This window comes from Notechis scutatus, chromosome 5 (assembly GCF_049901735.1).
Source record: "Notechis scutatus isolate UNSWTSFEM ecotype Mainland chromosome 5, rNotScu1.2, whole genome shotgun sequence".
NCBI lineage: Eukaryota > Metazoa > Chordata > Lepidosauria > Squamata > Elapidae > Notechis > Notechis scutatus.
The window spans coordinates 4,870,908-4,882,358 of NC_142013.1; the positions used below are offsets into that span (position 1 = coordinate 4,870,908).

At 46.8% G+C, this 11,451-nt stretch overlaps 2 protein-coding genes across 5 annotated transcripts; one reads left to right on the forward strand and one right to left on the reverse strand.

Moving 5' to 3' along the window:
• The first annotated feature begins 269 nt into the window (after nt 1-269).
• Nucleotides 270-3,552, forward strand: LOC148130351 (NADH dehydrogenase [ubiquinone] 1 subunit C2-like). 2 transcript variants are annotated; one of them, XM_087965989.1, is made up of 3 exons: nt 270-523; nt 2,142-2,326; nt 3,366-3,552. In XM_087965989.1, exons 1-3 carry the CDS (start codon nt 376-378, stop codon nt 3,504-3,506), a joined length of 474 nt encoding a protein of 157 aa, XP_087822115.1. In that variant the 5' UTR covers nt 270-375; the 3' UTR covers nt 3,507-3,552. The 2 variants fall into 2 exon arrangements, with proteins under 2 accessions (XP_087822115.1, XP_087822116.1); XM_087965990.1 differs by having other exon boundaries at nt 2,142-2,285.
• Nucleotides 3,553-7,939: 4,387 nt separating this feature from the next.
• On the reverse strand, nt 7,940-9,881 carry LOC113426730 (thyroid hormone-inducible hepatic protein). 3 transcript variants are annotated; one of them, XM_026689128.2, is made up of 2 exons: nt 9,006-9,881; nt 7,940-8,198 (listed from the first exon to the last, which is right to left on the reverse strand). In XM_026689128.2, the coding sequence occupies exon 1, from the start codon at nt 9,576-9,578 to the stop codon at nt 9,024-9,026; it is 555 nt and encodes a 184-aa protein (XP_026544913.1). In that variant the 5' UTR covers nt 9,579-9,881; the 3' UTR covers nt 7,940-8,198; nt 9,006-9,023. The 3 variants fall into 3 exon arrangements, with proteins under 3 accessions (XP_026544913.1, XP_087823797.1, XP_087823796.1); XM_087967671.1 differs by having other exon boundaries at nt 7,940-8,192; nt 9,002-9,881; XM_087967670.1 differs by having other exon boundaries at nt 8,993-9,881.
• Nucleotides 9,882-11,451: the final 1,570 nt, after the last annotated feature.

Here is an 11,451-nt window from a genome sequence, read left to right on the forward strand (position 1 = left end):
CAATCCCCTGCTCAGGCAGCAAACCCAGCCCATACCATTAAGTGCTGTTCTAAATTTGAAATGGTCATTAAATGAACCGTCGTAAGTCGAGGACTACCTGTATTTTCAAATCGACACCTGCTTAGAAAGGAACCGCCCAAGGCTGTACAGAGCCCCGCCTCCCTGTCAATCAGAGCCCCGCCTCCCAGCCAATCAGAGCTTCGCCTCCCAGCCAATCCGCGGCGAGGACGGACCAGCCTCGACGTAGCCCCCGCTTCTTGCGCCAGGGTGGGAGGGAGGGAGGGAGGCCGGGGCGGCGGAACCTTCCTCCCCGGGCGTTGAGGGCGCGGGGAAGGCGTTGCAGGCAGGACCGTCCCCCGCTCCGGACCGGCCGCCATGCAGCTCCGCTTAGGCATCCCCAAAGAGGCGCATTCGCTGCCGCCGCCGCCCCTGTTCACCTTCCCGTCGGTCTGGATGGCGGGCGTCTTCTGGCTCAGCGCCCTGCTGGACAACGGCCTCAACCGCAGGCCCATCCTGCGAGCCGGTCAGTCGCCGGGCCGCCCGGTCCCTTCCCCGCCGCTCTCTCGCCCTTGGACGGGCTGCGAGGGGTCGCCGGGGCTGCTGCCCTGCCGGGATCCCCGTCTCGGACTCCGGGCCGCTGACCACCACGCGGACCTCTCCGCAGCAGAAGGGAAGAGCCCCATGCCCATAATGCACAGCCGAGGGGGAGCCAAAAAGAAGCCACCTTCCAGCTCAGGCTCGGGAGGACCCCGGTCTGGCCTCTGGGGGGGGTCGATGCTCCCAAGGGGGCCCTTCCTGATGGACCCAAATGGAGGGTTTGGTTATTCCTTGGATTGTCCTCTTGGGTCCCCATTTGGGGTCAAAGCAGAATTAACGCCCCCCCCCAACCCTCCCCCCACACAACCCTGCGAGGTGGGACAGGCTGAGAGAGAGAGAGAGGGACTGGCCAAGGTCACCCAAACGACCTCTATTAATCTCTTAGACCAACCCCAATCCATTACTAATAATTTTGATTCCAGTGCTAGGAAAAGTCTCGAGTTTCCGACAAACCAGCCATCGACCGACAGGTAGAGACAAATCGTACTTACCCACCATTCAAAAGAGACAATAAAAATATTCGGAAGGAAAAGACCCAGGACACATCCTCTCCTGCTGCCCGAGGTCAGATAAATGGGGATTAGCTCCAGACAAAAAAAGCCATATGTAATCAAGGAATCACAAAGGAGGAAACTGCACCCCCACCCACCCCCAACACTGGCAGGAGGGTTTAATTCTTTACTGGATTGTTATCTCGCCTCCCAATGTTGGGTCAAGGCCAGCAAATGCCCTCCCAATCTTACCCCCACAACATCCCTGCAAGGTGGGTCAGGCTGGGAGAGAGGAACTGGCCCAGGTGACACCAAATTGGCTCTATTAGTAATTAGTCTATTACAGAAGTGGTCGTAAACCAGTGAGCCAGGGACCACTGGTGGTCTGCAAGAAAATTTTGCTGGTGTGCAGAGAAATATCACCCCCAAAGCAATTGATCCAGGTTGCGTGGCAACACAAGGATGCGCTGCCCCCATGACCCATGGGAACACAAGGCTTGCATCGCTTACTTTGCGAAGGTAGTGAGGGGAGGGGGGAAAGGGCGGAGGGGGGGAACTTGGCTGCACGCAAGGAAAGCAGCAAAAGTCTTCCTTTCTCTAACCCAAACTCCACCAGAAATGAGTCTTTGGGAGCCTTCAAGGCCTCCTGTTCCAAGAGGCTGCACCATTCTGGCTGAGTTTGCGGGAGAGGAAGGGTATGAAAACTGAATACCAGACAAGCCCTAGCAGCCTTAACGTGGGAAGATGTGCTTGGGGTGGGAGGTGATGGTCAGCCAGTATCCAGCGATGGTTTGCCAGGATACAGCTGAGGAAGGGACATTTCCACTTTGGGATCAGGAGAAGAAGAAGAAGGGAAGGAAGGGAAAAAAAAATGGGGGAATAAATACATCAGATTTCGTGGCTTCAAACCAGACTGTGCTCAGCCCGTCCTCTTCACAACTTCATTTGTAGGCACCGTGCTAGGGACAACCACCTGCTTGTACACCCTTTGAAGTGCCACTTGCTGATTTTCGGGCCAAGGTGTCCCACCTGTGCTCTCTTGATCTTTTCCAGGCATCCATCGTCAAGTCCTGATGACCACGCTGGGTTTTTGCTTGGGCTACTACATCAAGAGATACTCCAATTACTACTACGCTGAGCGGGACAGGGAGCTTTTCAGTTACATAAAGCACCATCCTGAGGACTTTGTGGAAAAAGGTACTTTGGCGGGAAGCGCTTTCCAGGAGCGATGCTCAAAGGTGATGCCGCCTCAGGTTAGGGTAGGCTTTCTGGGGCAGAGGGCGGGGCCCCAGGTGTCCCTCCTGAGTTCGCCCACAGCATGGATGAGATAAAGGCCCCCCAATTATTCATCAAGAGAGTAAGTCCATACAAATGACCTGGGTGACAGGCGCAGCAAAGTAGTCAGTGTTGAGGAGGCTGGGAATTATAGTTCAGCCACAGCTGGATTGCAGTGAGTTGTCCAATGTCAGAAGTGTATGGAGTTGTGGAGGTAATTGTATCTCAGGTATCAAAATCTGGGAACTTGGGGAGGAGGTTTACGTTGTTGATAACAGTCTTGACTGTTGGCAACTACAGGGACAAATTCGTGCATATTCCCTTAGCAACAATTTTGCCCGTCTTTTGAGGACTGAGAGAAAGGGGCTGGTCCAAAGTCACCCCGTTGGCTTTCATGCCTGAGGCAGGACTAGAACTCGCCATCTCCTGACTTCCAGTCCCCTGGAAGAACCGCTGTGTCAATCTGGCTCTCAGCAGACCGGTCCCTTCAATGGGCATGCTTGTCAACATTTTACTTAGAGGTGACTTTAGACCAAGGGTCTTCAAACTTGGCAGGTTTAAGACTTGTGGAATTCAACTCCCAGAATTACTGAACTAAAATGTTTGGGGGAGGAATTCTGAGAGTTGAAGTCCACAAGTCTTAAAGCTGTCAAGTTTGGAGACCCCTGTTTTAGACCTTCATAACAGAAAGTCTTTGTCCACTTGTCCCAAATTTGCTTTTTGAAGAGGCAGCTGGACTTTCTGGTTTTTCTTTGAAGATGTTTTGCTGGAAGAAGCTTCTTGGATGAGAAGCGAAAAGTTTTCAAAGAAAAACCACGACTTGGATGACTCTCCATAGAGAGTCCACTTGCTTGCTTAAATTCTCTTAAAGAAAGCGTAAACCAGAGATTTCTACTCAAAGGGTAAGGTAAATATATACCCACAAAGTAAACAGACAGTGCTTTTCCTTGTCCTTGGTCTGTGAATAAGCTTCACCAGCAGGACCATTTCCTGTTTTGTTAGAGCCCAGAAAGGTGGGAGAGATTCTGGAAGACTTCACCCCAACTCGCTGAAGTTCTGCCAGCAGATCCTGTGATCTTCACATTGTTTTCTCTCCTCCCTCCTCTTGCGTATGGAAGCCCTCGGGGTCAAATTGCTTGTTGATAAATGTGTACTGTATCCTTTCTAATAAAAGCTCTATGAAGATCCAGTCTGCCTTTTTTTCCCCGTTCATGATGTATGCCTGGAAATGGGGGAGAAGGTGCCTGGGAGATTTGGTATAAAACTTAGAATTTGCCACTGCAGAAAATTTGAATCCATGGGCGTTCTCTCAGCCCTGTGTTGCGTTAAATGGTCATCAGTGGTCACTATGACAGCTATGCCTTGCAGGCCTTTAGAACAGTGGTTAAACCTGTCATTGTCCCTGGACATTTGTAGTTATAATAGTTTTTGGTCTTGATTGTCATTTGTTTTAGTGTGCTTTAGTAATGTCGTTCTTCTTTTGTATTTTTGTTTACCTGTTTTATACACTGCCCAATGCCACATAGTTTGAGTGGGATGGCCAAATAAGTGGCCATTTCTAAATAAATGAAGAAATAATTATTTTCTGCAATTGCCGGGAAATGCTTCTCTTTTACAAGACCTTTCAAACTTTCTATTTCTCCTGTAATTACAAAACCATGTGTGTATTTGTTGGTGCAGTGCTTCAAGCCATTTTGTAAAGAATTATTAGCAGGCATATGTGTCCATCTTACCCTTGTTGTCGAACATGCCCTGCTAAGAAGGGGCAAATCAGGTACATTGTGCAACTCAGATCATGTGCAGAGATTGCTCTCTAGAAGCTAACAAAGCTTCTTTTGCCCAGGGTCCCATACTGGATGGTGCCTCCAATGTTCAGAACATTATGAAAATAGGATTCAAAACATTTTGAAAAGTCACGGGGCTTCTCTCAAAAACAAGTCGTACTGGAGTTTCCATAGAGAGAATCAAAGCAGTTGAACATTCGTGTCCTTCTGTCCATCACATCATGCATATCAACAAATCTCAGCCCTCCAGATCTTTAATTTTGTATTTAAGAACTTGCTTACAAAAGAAGCTCACAAGCTTGACATGGCTAGATTAGTTGTTTTATTGCAGACAAAAATGAAGCCATAGATGACTTTTGTTCACAGTTTTGAGATTGGAAGACACACCCGGTTATTGTTTATACCCTATTTCTGTTTTGTCTGGGAAATGTTAGTTACTGTCTTGCCACATTAGCTCCTTAAATGGTACCTCTTGCAGGTACCATATTCCTCCATTTTAAACCATCGACATTAGTTGCCACTTGCTTTACAAGTCCAATTCAAAGCGTTCACTTTGGTGTATCAAACTTTACGTGGCTTAGGTACAAATTACTTGAAGATCCAGCAGAGTCGACCTCACATTGTTAGGTCCTTGAATGGGGCACCGTTTTGTAGGTTCATGGAAAGAACCATTGGCTTAGGAAGCATAACAGTATATAAAGAAATAAGTGGTGAAAGGATATTAGAGCATGTACAGAGTGTAACTAACTCAACTTTTGATATCCTTTGCTGAGCTGAAGCTCCATTGTAACCTAATGTGCCAACTGAGGAGATATACCCTCCAGGCCAAGCTTAGCTAAGTAACTTGCTGTAAATTCAAAATGTGAATTCTGCCTGCTGCAAGTATCCAATATGAAGATAACAACCCTAGGAAGCTCTTTCAAAATGTGTATTCCTTTTTCTTTCTTTCTGAAGTCCATTGTCTCAGAGCGGCAAGTGTGCTTGGATACCCGAGGAATTTGTCTTTGGTGCATATGCTCTCAGAGTACATAAGAAAAAATAAAATACATTCATCAAGAATCATAAAGATACGATACATAGTGATAGTCATAGCTTACTATAAGCAATTTGCATAATCTATTTGCATAAAACAATTGTCCCCAATTTGGATCTCTAGCCTGGTGCCGAAGCCAACAATGGACGCCAGATACAGCTTTCTGATGGCTTTTTATTGGAATACTCCAAGGAAAAGGGCTCCTGGCCCAAATGCCAAGAACCAAGGATTTATACATTTTGACTAAAGGAGAAGGTGAGACAAGGCGAGAGAATAAGAAATATCATCTAATAAACATTTTAGTAATAATTCTACAATTTGTTCTATTGGTCTCTCGCTGTCCCTGTTCACAAGCCTTGGCTAATGAATGCCCTAGGACAGTGATGGCTAACCTTTTCAGCTTGGTGTGTCGAAAATCGGGAAAAAGTGTAGCCTTCCTCGGGTCGTGTGTCACTTCAAGAAACATCAATAATTTGGTTTATGACGGACTGGGCTGGGGTGATCACACAGGGCTGTGAAACTCGTCTCCCTGGTCTCAGGGCTGCAGGTGCAGGATGTGGGGATCGGAAGGCCACCTTACAGGGCTGTGAACCTCATGGATCTCCTTTCCTCCCGTAGCGTTCCTGAGGTAATGAAACTGACAAATCTCAGTTTATGGCGGTTAAAAGTGGTTCTCTGCTGCAAAGATCTTGCGGCAGCGGTGACACCACGACTCCACGCAACAAGCAGGGAGCAGGGATTGGAGCAGAGCACAGGCAGCCTCTAAATGTGCAGGTTTTCCCCACACCAACAGGCGTGTCAGTCAAAGTGCCTCGGCGTGTCACGAGTGACACGCGTGTCATAGGTTAGCCATCACTGCCCTAGGAGTTATCTAATACACATTTTATTTGCTGCAGGCCATCTCTATTCCTAACTTAGCTGAGGTCTGCAAGTTGCTTAACTCGTTACTTTTATCAGCTTTCTAACTACTCAGAATTGTTACAAGCTTTACACATGCATATTTCCTGTGGATAAGCATTCTTTGTTCTTGCCAGGCACAATTACAGTTTCCTGATTTACTTTCAAGTGTGTAAGCCATGACCTGGCTTTATTTTAGGAGCCGGCCCATCACCGTGGATATGAAATTTATGCTTCTATAGCAAGGACGATCTATGCAAGCCGTGTGTGAAACTATAAGAAGGAAAAAAGATTTTTTTTCCCCTTGCACACCTGCTTTTCTCTCCACGCCTTGCTGTTTAAAAGTGAAAGATTAAGGTCACACAGTCTTTGCTTTGATCAAAATAAACCTATCAGTTTTCAGGGTTTCATTGGGATTTATTCAGATTCTGAGCTACAGCAAAATCTAACAATGGAAAGAAAGGAAAACAGGCACGTTGCCTAATCTCTGAATTATTCAGAGGAAAAAAAGGGAAGACTCCCAATAGAACTGAATTAAGGTGGGTTTTCTGAAGGAACAGTGAGGAATACAAGCATGGCGCTGTCGTCTCAGCCTCTCCAAGGTCACGTGATCAAAATTTGGGCAAACTTTGCAACCAGCATGTATTTAGGAACATGTGATCGGCGTTTGCAACCTTCCCCGTCTGGCTCCCAAGCAGCGAAGTCAATGGGGAGTGCCGGATTTGCTTAACGACTGCATGTTTCACCAAACAATTACAGTGATTTGCTTAATGACCACAGCATGAAAGGTCATAAAATTGGGTGTGTCTTACCTTACCACCTTGCTTAGCAACAGAAATTCCAGGTCCCAATTGTGGTTGTATGTTGAGGACTGCCTGGGTATGACAGCAGGACAATGGCCATAACTGCGCAACGGAAGCTCTAACCATCTTTATGTATTCATATATTTCCTTTTATTGATCCCGAAAGAACGTGATTTATTTATTTTTCTAACAAGGAGACGTTCTTAGCCCTAAGACAAATTCCTTAGCTGGGGTTGAACACATACAGGTGGTGTCTTGGGGGCATCTGGGTGTCGAAATCTGTGTGATGACAAACCGGGTGTTGTGATGCGGGGTTGGAGGCTACTCTCAGAACTTTGACCAGGTTCATAAGTGGCCCCCAGGTAGGTCTGCTGAAACTTTAAAAGGACCTCAAAATGAACTGGCCCAAAGTCACCCAGTTGGCTTTCATGCCTAAGGCAGGACTAGAACTCACAACCTCCCAGGTTTTAGGAGAGGGAGGGAGGGAGGGAGAATCTCTGTGTCTATGTGTGTCTATCAAAAATTATATATCCTAGTGTTAAAGAGACCACCTTATGGGAGGCTTTAAGTGGCGGCACCCAACCATTCCCCAATCCCCACCTGTATTCCCCAGAGCAAAACTTCCCTTTCTTGCTGGGCTTTTCTGGAAACCTAAGAGAGCCAATGGGGTATGCCGGTTAAAGGGTTGAATTAGCCTCAATTTGTTCACTTTTAATTATAAAAGCTTAATAGGAGATTTGGGAGTCATTCTCTTCCTCCCAAACCCCTCCCCGGTCTATCCCACCGGCTGTTGTTGGGAGTAAGAAAAACAAAGGGGCATTCATCCCTGAAGCCATCTTGGAGGAAAAGTAAATATACTAAAAAACACACACACAAATTAATAATAGTACATAAATAATTACAGGCCCGGACACTCATATTGTCTCCATAATCAAAGATAGGAAAGATTTCAGACCCAGGAGTTATACTCAAGGCCCAAAACTACTAGAAGGACCATGTTCTAAATGAAAACACCCCCGCCCCCCAAAAAAAGAACAACCAGCCACGTCTACCAGGAAATTCAACTCTTTTATTCGTTTAACCAGCAAACAATTTAAAATACGAAAAAATAGGAATAATACACAAAGCCTACAATTATTAGCAGTACCAGGCACAGAAAATTCTTCTGACCACAGACGTCCGTGCTGGAATGATTCAAGTATAAGGTTCCACAACAATTAGATAAATCTCTTGTCAAGGATGCTGCATCCGAAATTGTCTCCCCAGGCACAGGACTCTGAATCTGTACAATCACCTCCACCACAAAGTCCAGCTTCTCCTGAAAAATAGGTAGGAAACAAGGTGTTAACAAGAAGGCTTGAGGGAAGGTTTCTCCAAGCCCATCTCCAGAAAGGATATCATATCTCTTCTAATTTGGGACTCATCAGATGTTCTGAGTTGAAGGCCATCCACAGGGATAGGGAGTAAAAACAAAGGTCAAGATTATTCAATCATTTCTCTGCCAATACTGCAGAAATGAAAAGAAAGGGGTGAGGAAAGAAGGAAGGAAAGAAGAAAGGGAAGGAAGGAAGGAAGGAAAGGCAAGCAGAAAGGGAAGGAAGATGGATGGACAAACATTGGAGAGAAGGAAGGAAGGAAGGAAGGAAGGAAGGAAGGAAGGAAGGAAGGAAAGAAGGAAAGAAAGAAAGAAAGAAAGAAAGAAAGAAAGAAAGAAAGAAAGAAAGAAAGAAAGAAAGAAAGAAAGAAAGAAAGAAAGAAAGAAAGAAAGAAAGAAAGAAAAAGAAAAAGGAAGAAAAGGCAGGCAGCCAAGCAGGGAAGGAAGGCAGGAAGGGAAGGAAGGCAGGAAAGAAGGAAATGCAGAGAAGGAAGTAAAGGAAGGAAGATGGATGGACGGATATTGGAGGGAAGAAAGGAAGGAAAGTGGATGGATGGATGGATGGATGGATGGATGGATGGACAACCATTGGAAAGAAGAAAGAGGAAGGAAGGAAATCGCTTTGATCTTGTTAGCAAGAATTACTACATGTACACAGATCATCTTTCAGTCACATCATAGTTATAATGGAGAAACTTTTAGAAGATCTAAAGATGCGAAGTAGACATTTAACCTACAAAGATAACTCACTCTTTGTTCGAGGCTCTTCTACCAACGAAAAGTGATTGCATTCTGATTGATCTGTCCCAGAATTTCATTGTACCTAGAAGTCACAGCATTGGCTCGAGTGGTCAGTTGGGTGAGGACGTGATACAAGCCAGAAATGTGGTACCGAAAGAGTCCTTCAAGATCAGTCTTCTCCCTAGCTTCTTCTTCTTCCCGGGAGCTGAGACACTTCTCATTGAGAGGAGGTAGACCGCTTTCAGCTGTGGACTTGATGGATTTTAGAAGGGTGAAGTAGTCATACAGATCTCTGTCCCTGGGACATTCCTTCTCGGAGTCGATTCCGGCTGGATCCTCTTGGTCTTCCAACAAGACCCCCTGGAGAAGGCTGGGGAACATCACGGTCTGCTCCATGTGACGGACAGCTGAGAAGTATCTCTGCATGGGAATTCGCTCTCCGTTCTGATTCTCCATGGCGGGATTTTCAAGACCACCTTCTCCTTCAAGCTGGAAGGGCTTGTGAAGATCTTCAGCTCTCCATCGGGAAGGTGTTCTCCATTTATAGACCGATGCCCAAATCCTGGCACGGTCCCTCAACATGATCGGGGTGGTTTCATGCCACTCAAAAGTCCAGGAAACGTCAAGCTTGAGGGGGGGGGGATTGGCTTGTTGTGGTTTTATTTTTAGACTGGGGTTATTTCCAAACTCTTCCTTGTACAGTGTTACTCCTTGGCCTTGTGGAGTTTAGACAGTTGGCCCAGGGACAAGGGGGCGAGAGAGGCTGCATTGGGACATCAAGGCTGGGCACACCACGAATCTCTCCCAATAGCTTTGGGGCTGCCAAAGAAACGAGACGAAGCCGTCCAGAGTGCCAGAGGAAAAACATTTCATCATTTAGGCCGTTTGTGAAACCGGTCCATCTTTCTGATGGCTGAAGGCCACGGAAAACAGGGGTGACCCACTGTTTGCAGAAAGCTTGTTCAGTCACTGCAAGAGACGAGCCACAAGTCAGCGCAGGTAGTCCTCGACGTACAACAGTTTGTTTAGTGACCGTTTGAAGTTGCAACGGCACTGGGGGAAAGTGACTTTCGACCAGGGGGGGGCTTCAAAAATTTTAGCAAAGGGTTTCTCTGCCTGGTTGTTGGGTGGGCGTGGCCATGGTGGGCGTGGCCTAATCGGCCTCCTGCATCATGGCAGGGGAAGGCGTTTTTGCCCTGCCCGGGCTCCGGAGGCTTTCCTCGAGCCTCCGGGAGGGTGAAAACGGTCTCCCCGGACTCCGGAGGCTCTCTGGAAGCTGGGCCATTTCCAGCCTTCTCAAACTTCTGGGAGGCCCGTTTTTGGCCCTTCCTGAGCCTCTACGCGCGCCCTGTACTTACCTGAATCCAAAACAAGCCATGTGGGGAATCCTGGGAGAGAAGGGGAGGGGTGGGGCCATCCGGGAGTGGGATTTGGGGGTTTTCCAAACTGCACAGAATCTTAGTTCTCCGGAACCCCTGCCTACCCTCGCTTCAGACCCATTTTTCACAGTGACGAGCTTTGCAAGCCTCCCCGTGATCGTGCGATCCAAATTCAGATGCAACTGACTCGTATTTATGACCGTTGCTGTGTCCCGAGGTCATGTGATTTCCCCTTTGGTGCCTAGCAAAACCAATGGGGGAAGCCGGATTCACTTAACAACCGTGGCAAGAAAAGTCGTAAAATGGGACAAAACTCCCTTAACGAATGTCTCCCGTAACAACAGAAACTTGGGGATCAATTGCAGCCGTACGTCGAGGAGTACCTGCATGGTACTGTGATCTGGACAGATACAGGCAGTCCTCGACTTATGACAGTTCCTTTAGTGACCGTTCAAAGTTACATCATCACTGAAAAAAGTGGCTTATGACCGTTTTTCACACTTAAGACCATTGCAGCATCCCTATGGTTATGTGATCAAAATTCAGACAATTAGCTACTGATTCATATTTATGACAGTAGCTGTGTCCTAGGGTCACGTGATCCCCTGCCCAATGGGGCAGCCAGATTCACTTAACAACCATGTTATTACCAGTAATTCAACAACTGCAGTGATTCACTCAACAAACATGGCAAGAAAAGTTGTAAAATGGGGCAAAACTCACTTAACAAATTTCTCCCTTGACAACAGAAATGTGGCCGTAAGTTGAGGACTACCTGTATTAAGTTAGTAACCTGGTTGTTAAGCAGATCTGTCAGAAGGCGATCAAGTGACCCAGGGATGCTGCAACCATCCTAAATATGAATCGGTTGCTGAGCATCTGAATTTTGATCACGTTACCATGGTGATGGTGCAATGGTCATTAAGTGTGACAAAATGATCGTAAGCAGTGGTGGGATTCAAATAATTTAACAACCGGTTCTCTGCCCTAATGATTTCTTCCAACAACCAGTTCACCAAACTGCTCAGAAAGTTAATAACTGGTACTCTAGAACCAGTGCGAACCGGCTGAATTCC

Coding starts and splice junctions, on each gene's coding strand:
- LOC148130351 (XM_087965989.1), top strand. CDS start 376: ATGCAGCTCCGCTTAGGCATCCCCAAAGAGGCGCATTCGCTGCCGCCG. Junction 524..2,141: donor CAGGCCCATCCTGCGAGCCG/GTCAGTCGCCGG, acceptor GATCTTTTCCAG/GCATCCATCGTCAAGTCCTG. Junction 2,327..3,365: donor TCCAGGAGCGATGCTCAAAG/GTGATGCCGCCT, acceptor CTGTTTTGTTAG/AGCCCAGAAAGGTGGGAGAG.
- LOC113426730 (XM_026689128.2), bottom strand. CDS start 9,578: ATGTTGAGGGACCGTGCCAGGATTTGGGCATCGGTCTATAAATGGAGA.